The sequence below is a fragment of the Protopterus annectens genome, chromosome 6.part0, assembly GCF_019279795.1.
Source record: "Protopterus annectens isolate FY-2018-M chromosome 6.part0, PAN1.0, whole genome shotgun sequence".
NCBI lineage: Eukaryota > Metazoa > Chordata > Ceratodontiformes > Protopteridae > Protopterus > Protopterus annectens.
Window position 1 is genome coordinate 27,776,532 of NC_056737.1, and position 20,320 is coordinate 27,796,851.

The 20,320-nt window shown below is 44.2% G+C and overlaps 1 protein-coding gene across 5 annotated transcripts in view; it reads right to left on the bottom strand.

The window, feature by feature from the left end:
- HECTD1 (HECT domain E3 ubiquitin protein ligase 1) overlaps window positions 1-20,320 on the bottom strand; it is a 4,301,832-nt gene that overhangs the window by 4,048,357 nt on the left and 233,155 nt on the right. For all 5 annotated transcript variants that reach the window (XM_044073821.1, XM_044073824.1, XM_044073822.1 and 2 more), the window contains exon 4: window positions 7,870-8,044. In XM_044073821.1, coding sequence (XP_043929756.1) covers window positions 7,870-8,044 — 175 coding nt within the window. The remainder of the gene's footprint in view (window positions 1-7,869; window positions 8,045-20,320) is intronic.

Here is a 20,320-nt window from a genome sequence, read left to right on the forward strand (position 1 = left end):
GCTGGACAACATTTTTGCTAGGGCCTGCGATTTTAACAGCCTACAGACCCACTCTCTCCACGTCATGATCGGATAGTCTTGAGGACCGAGAATAGTGGGATCGATGACTGTGCTCCGATTGGAGCAGAGGAGACCTCGGAGCAGAGCGTATCGACTCCAGGGAGGGAGACCTACATCTCTTTCGACTCCCAGTCGGCTCCGAAGGGGGAGTTGGAACAGACTGGGAGGCAGGTAAATCGGTTCCGGCTGGAACCTAGGTTGAAGAAACAGCTTCACCCATCGAATGCTCCGAACTGGGAGCTGAAGATTTTGGTGGTTTAGAGGCCTTCACAGGCTGAGTCTTTGCCGATGAGTCCTGCTTGAGTAATCCACGTAGGATTAACTTATTTTTATGCTACTGCAGGACTCTTGGGCTGAAGGCATGGCAAACCGAACAAGAGTCCTGCAGGTGCACGGCGCCGAGACAATAGACACAAGTGTAACCATCTGTCAGAGACATCTTCTGACAGAATGAATCATACTTCTTGAATCCGGACACCTTGGTATCCTTGAACATACTAAAAAAAGGGATACCAAACGCAATACACTGCAATAACAATTTAAGTATAGTAACTATAAAAAAGCACACACAAAGTTACCACACCCAAAAACAGTGAAGGATACACACAATAGTCTGACAACTATAAGAAGACTAAACTAAATACTAACCATTACATATATATATATATATATATATATATATATATATAAACAAAAATAGATTAGCCTCCAACTTAAATGGCTACTTCAGAAAAGAGAGAGGGGACAGGGGATAACTCTCTAACTAAAACGAGTTTTCTGAAGGGATAGGGGAAGTTTGAAAAGGAAAACTAAGTATTTATATATCTAAAGATTAACTAGTCTAAACCATCTACATTAACGAGCTATCAATTTTGATCAAAAACGATTAAATAATGAAAATATACGACCTGAGCCAGTAAACATCAACAAATACTACAGCTATGTATGAACACTAAGTATTCTAACAACTATAATATACAAAAAGTTCTATATATATAACAATAAAGTGAAAATTACGATCTGAGCCAGTAAACACAACCTCGTAGCAGAAACGGCAAACGAGATCTGGGTATCTAGTGCCAGGCATCATGGGATATGGGGTGGCCTCGAGCCAGTATGCAGCACTCGAGCTTTTGAAGATGGCAGAGTCGGAGCCGAGGATCGGCTCCGAACCCAACCAGCAAGAATGAAGGCGAGATAGACAACTTAACATCAATGCTTACAAGCTCCTTCCCAAGCCACCAGCTAGCCTGCACAGATGGTAAGACTTGTTGATCTTAAATCCCAGACTGAGAATTTTGTAACCCATGAAACAGACTTCTGACACTTGGAAAAAGACTCTGCAAAGCTAAGTCATCTAAATAAGGAAATATGTGAATGCCCTGTAGTCAACAATGATGAAACCCATGTTAAGGGCTCTTTACATCTGGGATAAGACTTTGCAAAGATAAGCCGTCTAAAAAGGAAATATGTAAATGGCATGCAGTCTGCAAACACCTATCACTGGAGCTAGACATTCTGTAAACACTCTAGCAGCTGTAGATAACCCAAAGGGTAATAAAGAGCATGTGACCTAGACACAAAGTCTGAAGAAACCCCTGGACTTTATAGAGCAATAAAGAGGCGACTATAAGCATCTTTTAAGCTTAGAGCTACCACGAAACCTAGAAGAGGACTGAAAGCAACTCTAAACTCAATATCTTGAACTCTGGTGCTTCCACAAACAAGCTGAGGAAGAATAAGCAGAGCAGTGATCTCAAAAGGATCCTTCTTTGGCACAACAAATTCTGGAATAGAATCCTTCTCTCCTTTAATTTTAAAGCACTAGTTCACTGATCTCCAAGAAATGCCTATGGATGTAGAGGAATGTTGAACCTTTTTAAAACAATCAATAAGCTCTGATCTTCTGCCACCAGACATAATGCAGCCAAATAACCTTTAGAAAGCCTTGGCAGTTACTGAAAACATTTCTCCACTATGAATGACTAGATAAAGATCTGAAATGGGCAAGTGGCAGCAAACAGCAGAACAGGGCAAAAGGTTGTGCAACTGGACTTGGCATATGGTGCTGTGAAATGCATCTAAAACATAGGCATGGCAGAGAAATACTGCCAAGCAGAAAACTGAAGAGTGGAAAAGTACAGTTGTGTACACTTACCATAAATGTAGATGTTCGGGTCTATTCACTGTTGCAGTCATTACATTTGGTTAATCTGCTGGCAGGTTGCCCTCAGTCAGCCTGAATTCTCAAGTCTTGGGTCCTGCGTCGGTTGCTGTCTCCTCTTCCATGACGTCAGGTCATCAGTGGTATAAAACATGCAGCAGATGCCATTTTCTATAGTTTTTCTTGCCCCAGCAAATACACCATATAGGTTTGTAGCAGATGGAGAAGGAAAGATGTAGAATGACAGGGGGGTGGAGGGAGGGTAAACAGTGAATACACTTGAACATCTACATTTATGTTAAGTGTACACAACTGTACTATGTTCTTCGTGGTTCACTGCTGCAGTCATTACATTTGGGTAGAACCCCAAAGCTATGGTTGGGAGGCTGGAGCTAAACGTCATTAGGTGAGGCTATAAGCCCCTGCAGCACTGCAGTGGCAAAGCCTGCCCTTGACTTAAGAGTAGAGAGGCAAATGGTAATGCTTTGTAAAGGTGTGAATAGAACTCCAAGTAGCAGCCTCTAGAATGTCCTTGGTTGGTACTCCTCTGAGAAAGGCTGCTGAAGTAGCTGCAACTCTAGTGCAGTGAGACCCAATGCCCTTGGGCACAGGTTTGCCATGGTGTAAGTAGCAGAAACGGATGCAATGGCTTATTCACTTTGAAATTGTCGGCTTTGAAATAGCCTTTCCTTCTGACCCTGCAGCATATGACACTAGTAATTGCTCAATTTTTCTTAGAGCTTTAGTCCTGCTCAAGTAGAATCTTAGCTGTGTACGTCCAAGGAATGCAGAATTCTCTCCCCTTTGTTCTGCGGATTTGGAAAAAAAGTTGGCAGATGAATTGTTTGGTTAAGAGCCACACTGGAAACGACCTTAGGCATAAAAGTAGGATTTGTTCTCAGACACCCTGTCTGGGTAAATATGATAAAAGGCTCTACAGCCATGAAGGCCTGTAGCTCAAACTCTTCTTGTTGAAGTAATTAGTAGTAGCAGAGCTGTCTTCCATGATAACAACTTTATATCAGCGGTAGCAGCTGGTTCAAATGTAGGCAGGGTGAGCTTCTCCAACACATAATTGAGGTCCCATGCAGGTAATGGTGATCTTCTAGGAGGCCTTAAATTTTTGGCTCCTCTAAGATGCTTGCTTTAGTAAAGGATGAGAAAAGAATGGTGGCTCTGTATTGTAATGAGCCGAAATGGCAGAGGCATGGATTTTGATAGATGAGAAAGATAGGCCTCTGTCAAGCATCTCTGTTAAGTATTGTAATATCTGAGGAATATGCAGTTCTGCTGTATCCAGTTCCTTGTGCTCGAGTCCAACCACAGAATCTCTTCCATTTGTCAGCATAAGATTTTCTAGTACTAGGCCTTCTGGCTTACAAAATGACATCCATCACAGCTTTACTGAGAGGCGTCGTCTGTATGATTACAGGATTAGCCATGCTGCCAGGTTCAGAGTCTGTAGTTGATTGCGCAGGATCTGATTGTTTTGCTGGGACAGTAGTTGTGGCTTTTGAGGCAAGGACCAAGCTGGGTATTGAGACAAGTTCCTTAGGATTGGGTACCAGTGTTGGCAGGGCCAGTGCGGGGCAATTAATATCATCTTTGGCTTCTCTTGTCTGACTTTTAGGACCACCTTGGGTAGAAGAGGCAGAGGAGGAAAGGCGTAAACTGATAGGTTTTTCCAACTGAAGGATATGGCATCCACTTTCTATGCTCGTCTGTGATAAGTCCTTGTGTAGAATCTTTTCAGTTGATAATTCTGAGGAGAGGAAAATAGATCTGTGTCTGGGCTTCCCCATTTATCTGCTATCATGCTGAATAATTGTGGATTTAGTTTCCACTCGTGAGGATCCATCCGGTTTCTGCTTAAATAGTCTGCCAGAGTGTTTTGTTTTCCTGGCAGGAATTGAGCTTGAAGATTTATTTGGTAGGTCAAAGCTGTGCCCCACAGTGCTATGGCTAATCTGCAAAGGGGGTATGAGTGTGTGCCCCCTTGCTTGTTTATCACATTACTGTGGTGTTGTCAGTCTTTATCAGTAGTTGTCCTGGATGAAGTAAGTCCTTGAAGGTTGTTAGGGCATTTTGAACAGCTAGCATCTCTTTCTGGTTGATATGTAGATGCATTTGATTTGGTGCCCATATGCCCTGAATGCATCTTCCTGCCATGTGGGCCCCCCAGGCATAATCTGATGCGTCTGTTAAGGTTTGGCTGGCAGGGGGTAGAGTGAAGGGCTGTCCCATGTTTTGGTGATAGGCCTTTGCCCACCATCGAAACTCTTGTTGCAGGCAGGGGACGAGAGGAATCATTGTTTTCAGACTGTGTGAATGTTGACTCCATAAACTTTTTAGGTACCATTGAAGTTTCCTCATATGCAGACTTGCATATGGAATTAGTAGGATGCAGGATGCCATGAAGCGCAGAGCCTGCAGAATTTGTCTTGCAGAAGACTGGGTTTTTGTTGCCATCAGTTTGAAGTCAAGTAGTCAGTTGCCTTTGTTTGTCTGGCATGACGCAAGTCATCTGGGCAGTTGTATTCAAGCTTGCACCCAGGAATGTCATCTTTTGAGAGGGTACCAGTTGTGATTTCTTTTCGTTTATCACGTACCCTAGGCATGTTAGAAGCCTTTTCACAAATGCCAGGTGTTGCAGAAGAGTGTCCTTATACTCTGCTTGAATGAGACAGTCATCCAAGTAAGGATATATTTGAATACTTATTTGTCTGCAAAATGCAATTACTGGTGCCAAGAACTTTGTAAAGACCCTGGGCGCAGTAGATAAGCCTAAGGGCAGTGCAGAGAATTGGTAATAAATTAAGCCAGCCTTGAATCTGAGGTATCTTCTGCACGACTGTCTTATTGGGACATGCAGGTATGCCTCTTTTAGGTCTAAAGTCACCAGCCAAGCATTCTTGCCCAGCATGGGCAGAAGCTGTTGCAAAGTGAGCATTTTGAATTTTGGAATGTCCAGGTATGTGTTCAAAATCGATAAATCCAGTATTGGCTGCCAGGCCTTGTCCTTTCTGGGTACCAAGAACAGTTGAGTAAAAACCTTGTCCTTTTTCCTGTTCTGGTACTGTCTGAATGGTCCCCATATCAGTGAGGGACGTAACCTGTTTCTGTGCCTCTACCCATTGATTTTTTGGCAGATCTGGCCAATTTGTCATTGGCAGAGGGTGAAAATGGAATCTGTATCCCTGTGATACGATGTTTAGTACCCACTTGTCCTGGGTTAACTGCCAATTTTGAGCAAAAAGTGCTAATTTTCCCCCTATGGGTGCTGCCAAAAGATAAGTGCTTGGTGTAGGCAGAGGGAAGTCATTGGGATTGCTTTCTGTAGGTTTGCGCTTTATCTCCTCCAGATTTGGAGGTGGATGAGCTCCATTGCTTTGACCTGTATGAGTCTTGAGCCTGGAACCCTTAGGGCGTCTGGATTTGCCTTTTTGAGCTCTGACAGCACAGGAAAGGACCAATTTTTTGTAGGCCAATGTATACTGAATCTAGGTGGCTGCACTTGTAAGAAATCTTTAACAGTTTGCATAGACTTAGCTTTGTCTTCCATTTTCTTTAAAACCTCTTCTGCGTTAATACCAATCAGAGAATCATGCTGTAAAGGTGCATCTCGTAATTTAGCTTTAACATGATCAGACAAATTTTGTTCCTTTAACCAGGCATGCCTCCTAATCACAGATCCAGTAACTGCTGCCCTGCAGGAGGCCTCTAAAGACTCAAAACCACATTATAAAGTATGCTTTCCAACTTGTTCAGCTGCATGCAATAATTCCTACAATTCCTTATTTTCTGCACATTCTGAAATCAACATCATTTTCTGTTTCAGCAATCCCATAACATGTTGTTGGTACTTAAGCATATGAAATTGACAGTTTAAGGCCCTGATTGCCAAGGTTGCAGATGTATAAACCTTTTTTCCCCCATCCGTCCAGTGCCCTTGAATCGCTGGCGGAGGGGGTAGGGTTTTTTGCTGTTGAGGCCTTAACTCCCTTTGGACCCTGTAAAATAGTTTCAGGATCAGCAGCAGGGTTTCTAAATAAAAATTTATGAGAGTCAGGGACCCTGTAATACCTGTCAGGCTTACTGGGAGCTGGAGGTAAGGAGTTAGGGATCAGGCTTGACTCCGAAAACACATCATCCACAATGTCTAAAACAGGGGGAATGGCTAAAGGCTTGTGCTGCGGGAGAAGGAAATCCCCGAGCCTCTTTTTTGATTCTGAGAAGTCTTGACTCTCCCAGTGAAAATGCTCCCTCAAAGTATGCAAGGTTTCTTCAAATAAATAATCCTCAGGAGGAGATGCAAACGGAACAGACTCCTCAGCATCAGAATCCTCATAGGGAGGTAAAGATAATTCCTGATCAGAAGAGGAATCAGAAGAAATAGAAACCTGATTTGAAGATTTATAGTCAGTGTCTTGCCTAGGCCTCTTATCTGGAGGGGGATGGGTACCCCTGATCAAGGTAATAAGGTCTTCAGACATTTTGATCATCTGTTTTTTAGGCATAGAGGCCTGTGCAGGTGGCTCAGGTGTCTTTTTTTAGTTTTAGAAGATGTCGGCCTTTGGATTTGCAGCTTTCGGTCTGATATAAAAATGTTGAGGTCTGAATACACCCTCAGAAGCCAGTGCCTGCTCAGCGGCTCCGGACCCATCTGAGGGAGATGCATCCATCGGGTCCAATACCTTGAGTATCTTGTGGCATGCCGGACTCCACATGGGTGTCGGTAGAGGGTTGCGATTCGAAGGTAGCAGGTAACAGGGGCTGCGAAAGCACCTCACTGAGTACCGGCGAACCGGCTTAGGAGAAGCTTTGTCAGTTTTGGATCTCGACTGCCTTTCTCTGTCCTTTTCTATGCGTTTATGTACTCCGGTAGTCGGATTGCTATCAGACAACATTTCTGGGTAGTTAAATCCATTTCCATAATACTTAGATGCAAAAATATACCGATGCTTAATAGTGCGTTGGTCAAATCTAGCACAAAACCGACAGCCAAGCACGTTGTGATCAGGGTCTAGGCAAGGAATACAGTATAAATGGAAATTCTTATGAGGTATTCGCTTCCCACAAGTAATACAATTATTAACTTTTTCTGACATCGGTAAAAAGCAAGAAAAAAAGTTTCCCCAACGGAGTACTTAGCTTTAGCGAAGACTTTGGTTCTGAAACTCAAACTCGAATATTTCAGTAGTCAGCCGACCGGCACTTGCGAAATGCTTCTGCTTCAGGCACCGCGCGGCAAGAAAGACTAAAGAAAATGTCGGCTGCATGTTTTATACCCCCTGACGACATGATGTCATGGAAGAGAAGACAGCAACCGATGCAGGACCCAAGACTTTGGAGGGCAACCTGCCAGCAGATTACCGAAATGTAATGACTGCAACAGTGAAACACGAAGAACATCTGCCATTACTCAGCAATGCAAAAAGCCAAAGCAACACTTTCAGACTTCTACTCACTCGCTTCCTTTCATAAATACTACGACATTCTGCTCCATAAAAACACAAATAATGTATACTCAAATGCGTACGGAGAAGCACTTGTACAATTAATACACCTCAAATACAAAATGAATCTTGAAAAAAAGATTATGTTAACTACCTACATCACATCACCTCTAGTAAAACCAATCTTACCTTATTGAAGGAAGCATAGTTTGCTGGAAAGTTTGTGCAAATACAGGTAACAATCTCTTCAAATAAATGGGTGCCATTTCTGGATCTCCTTTGGGTTCACTATTTTCCTCTTCCTCTTTGCAAGCATCTTTCTTTTTCTTGTCATCTCCTTTATTGACAGGACACATCCAATCACCTACAAGTGAGTGATTTGTGAGTAGAAATGAACTCAGAACGGGCCTAATGAATATCTGCAGGTATATGCTTGTGTATTACAAATACATGAAGGCCAAGGTAAATTATCCTCATTTATCAATTTAAGCAACTTAGAATTATAAACCTACACATTTCTGGATCCTCACAGATAACACTAACCATACGATCTAAATCATATAATTGAACATTCAATTCCGCGAACCTGTATTCGTCAAACTGAGCACAACAACCATATACTTCAGCGAATTTCTAAAACAGGGAAAGGCATTAGCTGATTAACAAAATGTAACAGTGGACTGTAACAGTTTGAATAGTTAGCTTGTCTAACTTGGTTATTAGTGAAGATGCTAGAAGCTTGTTGCTTAAGGGGATGAAAACTGCCCCCACCCGAAATCCCACTTTGTCAGACGTTCTTTTGGAGGTTAAGTGTTTTGGCAAGAAGTGTTTAACAACAAAAAAGTAAGTAATTTCATTGAGAATCTTGAAATGAATGACTCTCTCATGGATTTATCTGTATATGAGAATGATTAGTGTGACATTTATTCGTGTGATGGCACTGAGGAAGACTGCAATGTTTTTCAGGAATGGTTTGTTACAGGTTATGGGAAATCTGTACCACATGTTATTACATTGTTTTCCCCAAGACTTCCATGGTGGTGACTAGTTTTGAAAGGATATTGTGTAGGCAAGTTGAATTACAATATTCAAAATTAAGTGGGCAGAGTAAATCGTATAATTTAAGCAAAAGTGAATGGTTAGCATTGAATGAACTTTGTGAGGCCAACAAGGATTATGTATTTACTCAAGCTGATAAAGGTGGTAAACTGGGTCATTATTACCAAGGTTGGTTATAATAGTAAGGGAATTACTATCAAATATCAGATACTATCTGGTAATCCTTCATTGGAATATAATTCTGCTCTGTTGGACTTACTGGAACTGGGGGAATGCTTAGATTTTCTTTCTTCACCAGACGTCAGGAAGTTGCATATAAAATGCAAAAGAAATGCTAATTTTTTTTCCATACCAAATATCCATACAAATTTTATCGAACTCTGCGGGCAGGCCAACTCTGGTAATGGTGCCTACTTGCAAAATATGTGGTTTTTTTTTTTTTTTTTTTTTTTTGGACGTCATCTTGAAGGTATTTGTCTAGGGTTCCTTCTCATATTAAGAACATAAATTAGTTTTCTGGCTTGGTTGGGGGATTGGATTGTTAGAGAGACTATTACTGGGTTTGAACTGATGTTAAACCACTGTAAACAAGCAACAATACAAAATGGAGCTTGGAAACAGTGGAAAAATGTTGGGTGCAGGTCCTTGTACAAATTTTTTGATCCAGCTTCTTGAGTTTTCCCTTACGCATAATAAAAAGGAGAGCACTGCGATGGGGGCTTCTTATGGCTCCACGTATGCCATTATTTTTATGGCTTACTTTTAGAACTTATTTATAAATACTGGATTTTATTCTCAACACGCAGTTATCTATAAGCGTTATATACAGTGGATATTAAACATTAACACACCCCTCTTAAAAAGCCAGGTTTTTGTGATTAAAAAAAATGAGACCACAATAAATCATTTCAAATCTTTTACCACCTTTAATGTGACCTATAACCTGTACAATTTAATTGAAAAACAAATATGTTAGGGGGAAAAAAAATAAAGTATGTACAATACGCTGGCTGCATAAGTGTGCACACGCTTAAACTAATACATTGTTGTCTGTGTACACCCTTAAATACTTTGTTGAAGCACCTTTTAATTTAATTGCAGCAGTCTTCTTGGGTTGGAATCTATCAGCATGGCATACCTTGACTTGGCAAAATTTGTCCACTCTTCTTTGCAAAAGGACTCCAAATCTGTCAGATTGCAAGGGCATCTCTTGTGCACAACCCCCTTCAGGTCACCCCACAGATTTTCTACTGGATTTAGGTATGGGCTCTGACTGGGCCACTTCAAAACTTAATTTTTTTTTTCTGGTGAAACCATTCTTTTGTTGATTTGGATGTATGCTTGGGGTCACTGTCATATTTGAAAGGTGAAATTCCTCTTCATCTTCAGCTTTCTAGCAGATGCCTGAAGGTTTTGGGCCAAAACTGACTGGTATTTGAAACTGTTCATAATTCCCTCCACTTTGACTATAAACCCAGTTCCAGCTGAAGAAAAGCAACCTCAAAGCATGACACTGACAAAACCATGCTTCACAGTGGGGATGGTGTTCTTTTGGTTATGCAAAGAGTTGTTTTTGCGCCAAACGTACTTTTTGGAATCGTGGCCAGAAAGTTCAACCTTGGTCTTATCAGACCATAACACATTTTCCTACATGCTTTTGGGAGACCTGATGTATTGTTTTGCAAATTTTAGCCGGCCTGGATCTTTTTATTTGTAAGAAAAGGCTTCGGTCTTGCAACCAAACCCCACAGTCCAGACATATGGAGAACACAGGAGATTGTCACATGTAGTAAACAACCAGTACTTGCCAGAAGTGCCTGTAGCTCCTTCAGTACTGCTGTAGGTCTCTTGGCAGTCTCCTTGATCAGTTTTCATCTTGTCTTTTCATCAAATTTGGAGGGACGTCCAGTTCTTTGCAACGTCACTGTTGTCCCACATTTTCTCCACTGTTTGGTGACTGTCTTCACTGTGTTCCATGGTATATCCAATGCTGTGGAAAATTTTTTGTACCCTTCTCCAGACGAATACCTTTCAACAATGAGATATCTGATGCTTTGTACGTTCTCTGAACTATGGCTTTTGCTGTAGCACGCAGCTGAGTAAATGTCAGGAAACTTCTACTAGGACAATTGAACTTTATTTGGGATTAAACAGTCTGTCTAATTGATGCCAGGTATGTACTCAAGAAGACTGAATGCTGTAATTAAATCAAAAGGTGTTTCAACAAAGTATTAGTTTAAGGGTGTGCACACAACAAAGTATTAGTTTAAGGGTGTGCACACAATAAAATAAGAAGTTATGTACCTACCATAACGTTCCATGTTAGTTGTCTTCTCTCGCCTTCTTTCTTGCTTGATGGGTTCGGAGCCGATCCCTCGGCTCCGACTCGGCACTTGCTAAGCTCGAGAGTCACTTTTACCAGCTCGAGGCAGCCCCATATCCCATGATGCAAGGCGGTAAGTACCCAGATCTCGTTTGATGACAAAGGGCAATAGCACCAAGCATAAAATACTTCCCAAAGGAAGAAAGAAAACTACAGATGGAAGAAGGACCAGGTCTGAATGGTCTTCAGCATAACAGTTTCTTATAACAAGGTCTGTCCAGGCCAGGGGGAAGGAGGGAGGGTCGCAAGAAAGAAGGCAGAGAAGACAACTAACATGGAACGTTATGGTAGGTACATAACTTCTTAATGTTAAGTTGTCAATCTCGCCTTCATTCTTGCTTGATGGGACCGCCCCTAGCACCTCTATCCTGGGTGGCTCAATGGAACAAACTCTTGAGGACTGTAGAGCCAAAACTGGCTCTGTCCCTGGAGGCCAAGTCCAATTTGTAATGGGAAACAAAAGTGTGAGGAGTGGCCCAAGTGGCGCTGCACAAATAGTGTCTAAAGGAAGTCTAGCTTGAAAGGCTGTAGAAGTTGCTAAGCTCCTAGTTGAATGTGCTTTAGGTTTTGAGCACAGCTGTTTTCCCTGAGCAGATAAATTTCAGAGATGACTGAAGAAAGCCATCTAGACAAAGTCACTTTAGAAACAGGAAGGCCTTTTTATTATCCGCGATAGGAAACAAAAAGTTGATCAGATTTTCTAAATTTTTGTTCTGTCCAAATAATATCTAAGTTGACGGTGGACATCAAGATAATGTAGCTTTTGTTCAGCTCTATCTGAATAGTTGGGGAAAAATACAGGGAGATCAATGGATTGATTCAAATTGTTCTTTGAAGCGACCTTAGGCAAAAGGTTGGGTTAGTTCTCAAAGATACTCTGTCTTTGTGAAAACCAAATAGGGGTCGAACCGAAGAGCATGAAGTTCAGACACCCTCCTGGCCGATGTAATAGCCACTAGGAATAAAGTTTTCCAAGAAAGATATTTCAGGGAACAAGAAACAGCTGGCTCGAAGAGGAAGAATCAAGGATGTCAGCACTAAATTTAGATCCCACTGAGGAGGAGGATTCCTGATTGGAGGCTTTAGTAGGAAAATTCCTTTCATGAAGGCCCTGCAGAGCCTATGGGACATAATATTATGATCTGCTATACCGACATGAAAATTGGAAATAGCAGCCAATTGAACTCTGACTGTGGAAGAAGAGGAGCCTGCATGAAAAATCTCTGCTAAGAAGTCCAGGACTGCATGAACAGGGGCAGTAAAAGGATCAATATTCTTGGCCTTAGCCCAATAAGAGAAACGTTTCCATTTGCTTGTATAAATCCTCCTGGTAGAGGATTTTAGCGAAGCTACTATGATGTCTCTAACTGGGTTAGAGATCAAAGGAAGCCTGGCTAAGGAAGGAAGTGGAGCAACCATGCTGTGAGGTTGAGAGAAGGGATTGACTGACCCGATTGGTGAATCAGAAGATCTGGCACTGGGTCCAGATGCCACGGCTGCACCAAAAGGTGATGATGGAGGAACGGAAACCAAACTTGTCGAGGCCAGTAAGGGGCAATGAGAATCAATTTGGCTCTCAAAACGGTAGCTTTCTGGATAACCTGAGGGATCAGAGGAAATGGAGGGAAGGCATAAAGAAGTCCCTGGGGCCAATCCTGGGTCAGAGCGTCTCTGGGGGGATGGCCTGATGGAGGGAAGAGGCAGAAGAAGTCTGGACATTTGCTGTTTTGGGGAGTAGCAAAAAGATAGCAGCATGGACGACCCCATTCCAGAAAAATCTCTTCTGCTATAGATTGCTTGAGAGACCACTCGTGAGGCATGAGAATAGCTCTGCTCAATCTGTCCACTACAATGTTGGTTTTCCCAGGGATATGCGTTGCTACCAGAAACCGATGAGAGGAGATCGCCCATTGCCATAGTCTGAGCGCTTCTCGACACAAGGGGTAGGACTTGGTTCCGCCCTGTTTGTTGATATACCAAACTACAGACATGTTGTCTGTGTGGACTGCAATTGTCCCTACGGGAAGAAAGTCGTTGAGGGCTTGCAACGTTAAAAGCACTGCTCATCTCCAGGACATTTATGTGCAGATGGTACTCGAACGGCTGCCACGTCCCATGAACCATCCTGCCCTGATAATGACCCCCCCACCCGATCAGGGAGGCATCCGTGGTGACAGTGGCTATCGGGGATGGGGGTACAAAGTACCTGCCTTGGTGAACCTGAGGAGATGTGATCCACCAAGCAAGATGCTCTTTGCATGTCTGTGTCACTAGAATCTGGTGACGCATTGGAAGTTGTTGGTATGACCATTGTGTGAACAGCATCCACTGAAGAAGGCATGTAGAATCGAGCCAGGGAAGAAGAGTAATGGCCGCAGCCATGAGACCTAATACCTTTAGAACCATTCTGGCCTGTACTTTCTTGTTGGCCAGAATGATTCTGACATGACTCTGAATGTCTGAAACTCTTTGATCTGTAAGGGTAGCTGACATCCGAACAGTGTTTAAGTTTGCGCCTATGAAGGTAATAGACTGGCAGGGCGATAAGGATGACTTTTCGAAGTTGACCGAGATGCCCAAATGAGAACAAAGGTTTATTGTGTAATCCCTGGCTTGTGTAAGCTGATGCCTGGTGGTGGCTGACAGGAGCCAGTCGTCGAGATACGGAAACACCTGGAATCCTTGACGTCTCAGGTGAGCCGTGACCACTGCCATGCATTTGGTGAACACTCTGGGGGCTGTAGTGAGACCAAAGGGCAGGGCTCTGAACTGGAAATGACTGGGCCCCAGCCGAAAGCGGAGAAATCTCCTGGAGCGTCTGTGAATTTTGATGTGATAGTATGCATCCTGAAGATCTATTGAGCACATCCAGTTGTCCTTCTGTAAGAAGGGCAGAATTGACTGAAGAGTGACCATTCGGAATCTTGTCTTCCTGACAGACTTGTTGAGTCTGCTGAGATCCAATATTGGTCTCCAGTCTCCCGTCTTTTTGGGGACCAAAAAGAACCTTGAGTAGACTCCGGGCTCTGAATGGTCTGTTGTAACTGGCTGAATGGCTCTTTTTTGCAGTAGTTTTGAGACTTCTAACTCTGCAATTTCCCTTAGACCGGTTGGTACATCTGGAAGGGAATTTGAGGGGAAGGACTTTCCTCGAAAGGAATTATGTAACCCTTGGATATGATCGACTGTACCCATCTGTCTTGAGTGAGGGAATGCCAGGCTTCTGGGTACAGTGATAATCTTCCCCCGACTGCCTCCAAGGAGGGACAGCCGGGCAACATCTCAGGGATGCTGAAAGGGCTTGTCAGAGAGAGGCTCTCTGTTTCCCTGGTTTTTCGGACCCCTCTGCCTCTAGAGCGGCCTGTTGTTGTTACCCCCTCTGCCTCTAGGGGTAAACTGACCACGTGAATCCAGCGTGACTCCTTGGGATTTACGGAACCACATTTTCCCACCTTTCTGTCCTTTGGGATAAGGTCTAGAAGGGGTGGAAAAGCGGACTCCTACAGCAGAAAGAGTCTTGCCGTCCTGTTCGCACCTGGTCAAAGTTTCCTTCACCTGAGGGCCAAACAAAGCTGACCCATCAAAGGGAGAATTTGTGAAGGACGCCTTAAAGGGATCCGCAAAATCACATAGCCGCATCCAGGCTTGGCGTCTAAGAGCCACACCTGTACCTGCGGCTCTACTCGCTCCATCAGCAGCATAAGATATTAGCCGCATGGAGGAGTTTGCAATGGAATTCAGGGTTCCTAGCTGCGAAGCAATTTTTTCTTGAGCCCCTGCAGCTGTAGGATCCTGTACTACTTCACCCAGCTCCTTAAGGATATCCCTCTGGAGTCTGGTGAAGTGACATAGGTAATTCAGCGAGCATAGCAAAGGTCGCTGAGGAAAACATCCGCCACCGTACCTATCCATGGTCCTAGAGTCCTTATTAGGAGGATGGACGGCACGGAAGGATCTGCAAGTTCCTTCTTGGTGGCCGCAGCCACCACCATGGCATCAGCGGGACACCCTTAGTGAGGAATTGCTTGTCACACGGGCAGTGATAAATTTTGAAGGCCTCCTAGGGACTGGCTCTACAGAGTCAGGAGCTGCCCACGCCTTCGTGCAATAACCTGCATAAGGGGTCGAAGGCGGAGACACCCAGGAGGTGGAGGGCCGAGATCCAAACGCCTCTAGGTATACTGGACTCATCCTCAGAGGGATTGTTGGTGGGCCAGTTTCCCCTCTGTTTAAGGAGTTCTAGGATGTCTGAGAAGGAGACATCCTCAGAGGGGATCTAGGGGATCCCTCTGACTCATCAAAGTCAGTATCCAGTGACAGACTCGGGAGTCTACATGTTTCCTCTTACAAGTCCTCTTCCTAGGAGGATCTCCCGAAACATCAGCAGCAACCTCGGCAGAGGCGGAAATTCCCAATGGGGAAACCTGAGGCGGAGGATCTCTGGGTCCTGTAGCAAGAGAAGTGGCAGAGATGTCAACAGGTACTATAGAGGGAGGAGCTACGGGAACAGACTGCTGACTGATACCAGTGGCCAGCACACTCTTCATCACCTCGAATGCTCCCCTCCTAGGCAGGTCCGAGAGAACCCGTTCAAGAACTAGGAACTCCAGGGACCACCGACAGGGAAGTCTCCGAGGCAGATGTCGGAGCCGAGCTCACCAAGGCCGAGGCTCCAAGGGGAAGAGCGGGTTCGGACAAGGGTCCGATGCCGCTCACCCCTCGGAGGAGACCATGGAAGCCCGACCACCGAATCCCTCTCAGGAAGGTCTCGAAGAGGAGATAAGAGTAGAGGCTGAAGGAACAGAAGGGGGTATCCGTCCTCCAGCCGTAGCAGTAACCATTCCCGAAGACTCCAACTCCAAGCTCTGGGGTAGAGTTGAAGGAGGAACTGTAACGGGGTGTGGACCAACAGTCGCCTGTTGAGACGGACTATGTAACATTTGGGCCAGTACCTGTGACTTAAGTAATCTGCTGACCACTCTCTCTAGGTCATGGTCTGAAAGTCTGGATGACCTTGAAGATCGGCTCCGATGGCTCCGTTCGAAGGAGAGGTGAAGCCGAGCCGAAAGTATCGGCTCCAAGGAAGGAGACCTCGACCTCTTCCTGGAATGAGCCATCGGAACCGATACTATAGATCCTGTCAGAGCCGAAGACTTATCGGAGCCGACAGGAAGCCTCGATGCATCGGCTCCAGCCGGAGCCGATACAGCCACAAAGTAACGGTGTCGGAGCCGATCGGAGCCGACACCGATGCCTGTGCCACATGGTGGTCGGAACCGATCGGAGCCGACACCGCAGTGGTCGATGCAGAATCGGCACCGATAGCCATCGGTGCCGAAGGCTTTGTCAAGCCAGAATCGGCTCCAGCCGGAGCCGATCTCGACTCGGAACGAGTTGGAGCCGAGGCCGCAGGCTTAGACACAGAAGCCTGGGCCTTGGAAGATTTGGCTGATTTTGATGGAGCCGACTTAGCCGGAGAGCCCTCCGGCTTAAGAAGGCCCCTAAGTATCAGCTTGTTACGTCTTTCCTGCAGGACTCTCTGGCTGAAGGAATGACAAATAGCACAGGAGTCCTGCAGGTGAAGAGGCCCCAGGCAATACAGGCAAGAAGTGTGACCGTCTGTCAGACATCTTCTGACAGCACGAGTCACACTTCTTAAAACCTGAGACCCTCTCCTTTGACATGGTGCTTCACAAAACACACACACACACCAGTCAAAAAATTAAATTAAATAAAATACCAAAAAGGTATTCCTATAAAACAAACACACACACCCTAACAGGGAGGGGATGGGATGGGTAAAGTTTGACTAAAAAAAATTAGAAGAGACAGGGATTTTCTGTCAGAAAATCTATATAATTAACTTATAACTAACAATTAAAGGTTTTTTTACAAAAAGGGGCTTAAATATCAAAAAAGTGAATCACTTACCAGGAGCTGGTAAAAGGAGGACCTCATGTTTAAGCGGCAAACGAGATCTGGGTACTTACCGCCTTGCATCATGGGATATGGGGCTGCCTCGAGCTGGTAAAAGTGACTCTCGAGCTTAGCAAGTGCCGAGTCGGAGCCGAGGGATCAGCTCCGAACCCATCAAGCAAGAATGAAGGCGAGATTGACAACTTAACATTATTAGTTTAAGGGTGTGCACACTTATGCAACCAGCATGATGTACATTTTTTTTATTTTGTTCCCCTAACGGACTTGTTTTTCAATTGAATTGTACAGGTCATAGGTCACATTAAAAGTGGGAAAAGTTTTTAAATGATTTACTGTGGTCTCTTTTTTTATATCACAAAATCCTGGCATTTTAGCAGGGGTGTGTAAACTTTTTATAGCCAGCGTAGAAGATTTAATTTTTATATGCAAGGGTGACATGAGAATTTAATGGATTTATGGAAGTGCTGGGCAAGAATTGATGTGGTTTGAAATTCATGCATAGAGTACACAGGGAGGTGATGCAGTTTCTAGACACTGAATTGTTTGTTGGCAGAGATAAATTGGGTACAACTTAGGCAGTACTCTAAGAAAAAGTACAGTTTTGTACCTACCATAAATGTAGATGTTCGAGTATTCACCCTGCTGCAGTCATAACACTTGGGTTATCCTGTCGTCAGACGGTCCACGCAGTCGGCCACATTTCCAAAGTCTTGGTCCGACGTCGGTTGCTGTCACCTCATCCCAGACGTCAGTGCGCCAGGGGTACATATATTGCAACAGACGCCATGTTCTTCAGTTTTTCTTGCCCCAGATGTCAGGTGCCCCCAAAAAGGTGATCCAAATTAGTACCAAAAGGTGTGAACACTGTACAAACACAAAATCCCTTCAGCTATAAGCAAATACATCAGTAAGGCATAGCAGAGATTTAGCCAGTAGATCAGAGGGGTTGGAGGTAGGGTAATCTGGACTGCAGCAGGGTGAACACTCGAACATCTACATTTATGGTAGGTACAAAACTGTACTATGTTCATTGTGTTACCCTGCTGCAGTCATCACACTTGGGTTGAGTCCCAAAGCTAAGGAAAGGTGGAGGCATCATAGAGGGTTAGTGGAGGCAATGAGGCCCTGCAGAACTGCAGTGGCAAAGCCTGCCCTGGACTTAGAATAAAGAGGTAAGTGATGGTGTTTGGTGAAGGTGTGTACAGAACTCCAAGTTGCAGCTTCTAAAATTTCCTTGGTAGGAACCCCCCTGAGAAAGGCTGTAGAGGTAGCTGTTGCCCTGGTAGAGTGGGATCTAATGGTAGGAGGAACTGGTTTCCCATGATGGGTATAACAGAATCGTATGCAATGGCCTATCCATTTAGAAATGGTTTGGTTGGATATGGCCCTCCCTTGAGAAGGTGTAGCATAGGAAACAACAAAGAGCTGATCAGTTTTTCTGAAAGCCTTAGTTTTATCCAAGTAGTAACGAAGCTGCCTGTGAATGTCCAAGGAATGCAGGAGTCTCTCATCTTTGTTCTGTGGATTGGGGAAGAAATTGGGTAGGTGGACAGTTTGATTTAAAGCTACACTGGAAACCACCTTAGGCATGAAGGAAGGATTAGTTCGTAGAGAAACTCTGTCTGGATGAAAAATGAGGAAAGGTTCCACTGCCATAAGTGCCTGTAATTTTGAGACTCTCCTAGCAGAAGTTATTGCCAGGAGCAGGGCAATCTTCCAAGATAGGAACTGAAGTTCTGCAGAAAAAGCTGGTTCAAAGGGAGGTAGCGTTAGTTTTTCCAGAACAAAGTTGAGGTCCCATGTTGGTGTAGGAGCTCTTCTAGGTTTTCTAATGTTTTTTGCCCCTCTGAGTAACTGTCTTAGAAGAGGATTTGAAAATAAAGGTGGACTCGTGTCGTAGTGAGCTGAAATAGCTGAAGCATGGATTTTAATTGAGAAGGATAGTCCTTTATGCAACAACTCAGCTAAGTACTGCAGAATGTGAGGCATATGAGGATGAGTTGCGTCTTGGCCTTAACTTGGTTCCAAGCAGAAAACCTTTTCCATTTGTCCGAGTAAGCCTTCCTGGTGCTTGGCCTCCTAACTTCTAGAATAATATCCAGTACTGCTTGTGAAAGAGGGGCTGGTTGGATGCTTAATTGATTTGCCATGCAGCCAGGTTTAAGGTTTTGATCTGGCTGTGTAGAATCTGCTGGTCTTGCTGCGTGAGCAAATGAGGTATTTGAAGCACTATCCATGGTGGGCTGTGAGCCATATTCTTCAATAGCGGGTACCAGTGCTGGCGTGGCCAGTCTGGGGCTATGAGAATCAGTCGAGGTTTCTCCTTTTTGACCTTCAAAAGAACCTTTGTGAGAAGAGGTAATGGAGGAAAGGCATATGCTGTCAGGTTTTTCCAACTGAAGGAGAGAGCGTCCACTTTCCAAGCTTGATGGTGGAATGTCCTTGTACAAAATTGTCAGTTGGTAGTTTTGAAGACTGGCAAACAGGTCTATATTTGGCAGGCCCCATCTTTGAGTTATCATTGTAAATATTTGTGGGTCTAGTTTCCACTCGTGGGGATCTTTGATGTTTCTGCTTAGGTCGTCTGCCAATGTGTTTTTTTGTCTTGGCAGGAATTGAGTGTGTAACTGGACTTGGTAGGCCAGAGCTGTGTTCCATAAGATTATTGCTTGCCTGCAAAGAGGGTAGGAATGTGTGCACCCTTGTTTATGTACCACATTACTGAGGTGTTGTCCGTCTTTATTGCAAGTTGTCCTAGCTGTAGTAGATCCTAGCTAGCATCTCTTTTTGGTTTATGTGCAGTTTTTTTTGTTCTGCAGTCCATAGGCCTTGAATGCATTGCCCTGCCATGTGTGCCCCCCAGGCATAGTCTGAAGCATCTGTTGTGATAGTTTGCCTGGATGGGGGCAAGGTGAAAGGCTGACCCTTGAGGTGACATGCCTGTGCCCACCATATAAATTCCTGTTCAAGGCAGGGAATGAGAGATATCAATGTGTCCAAGCTGTGGCTTTGTTGAGAGCATATGCTTTTTAGGTACCACTGTAATTTCCTCATATGCAGTTTTACAAATGGTATTATCAGAATGCAAGATGCCATGAAGCCTAAAGCCTGCAGAATTTTTCTTGCAGTTAATTGGGTCTTTGCTGCCATTGTCTTGAAATATTGAGTCAGTTGTAATTGCTTGTCTGGTGTAAGATAAGCCTTCTGGGCCATTGTGTCCAAGCTGGCACCCAGGAATGTCATTTTTTGTGAGGGTACTAG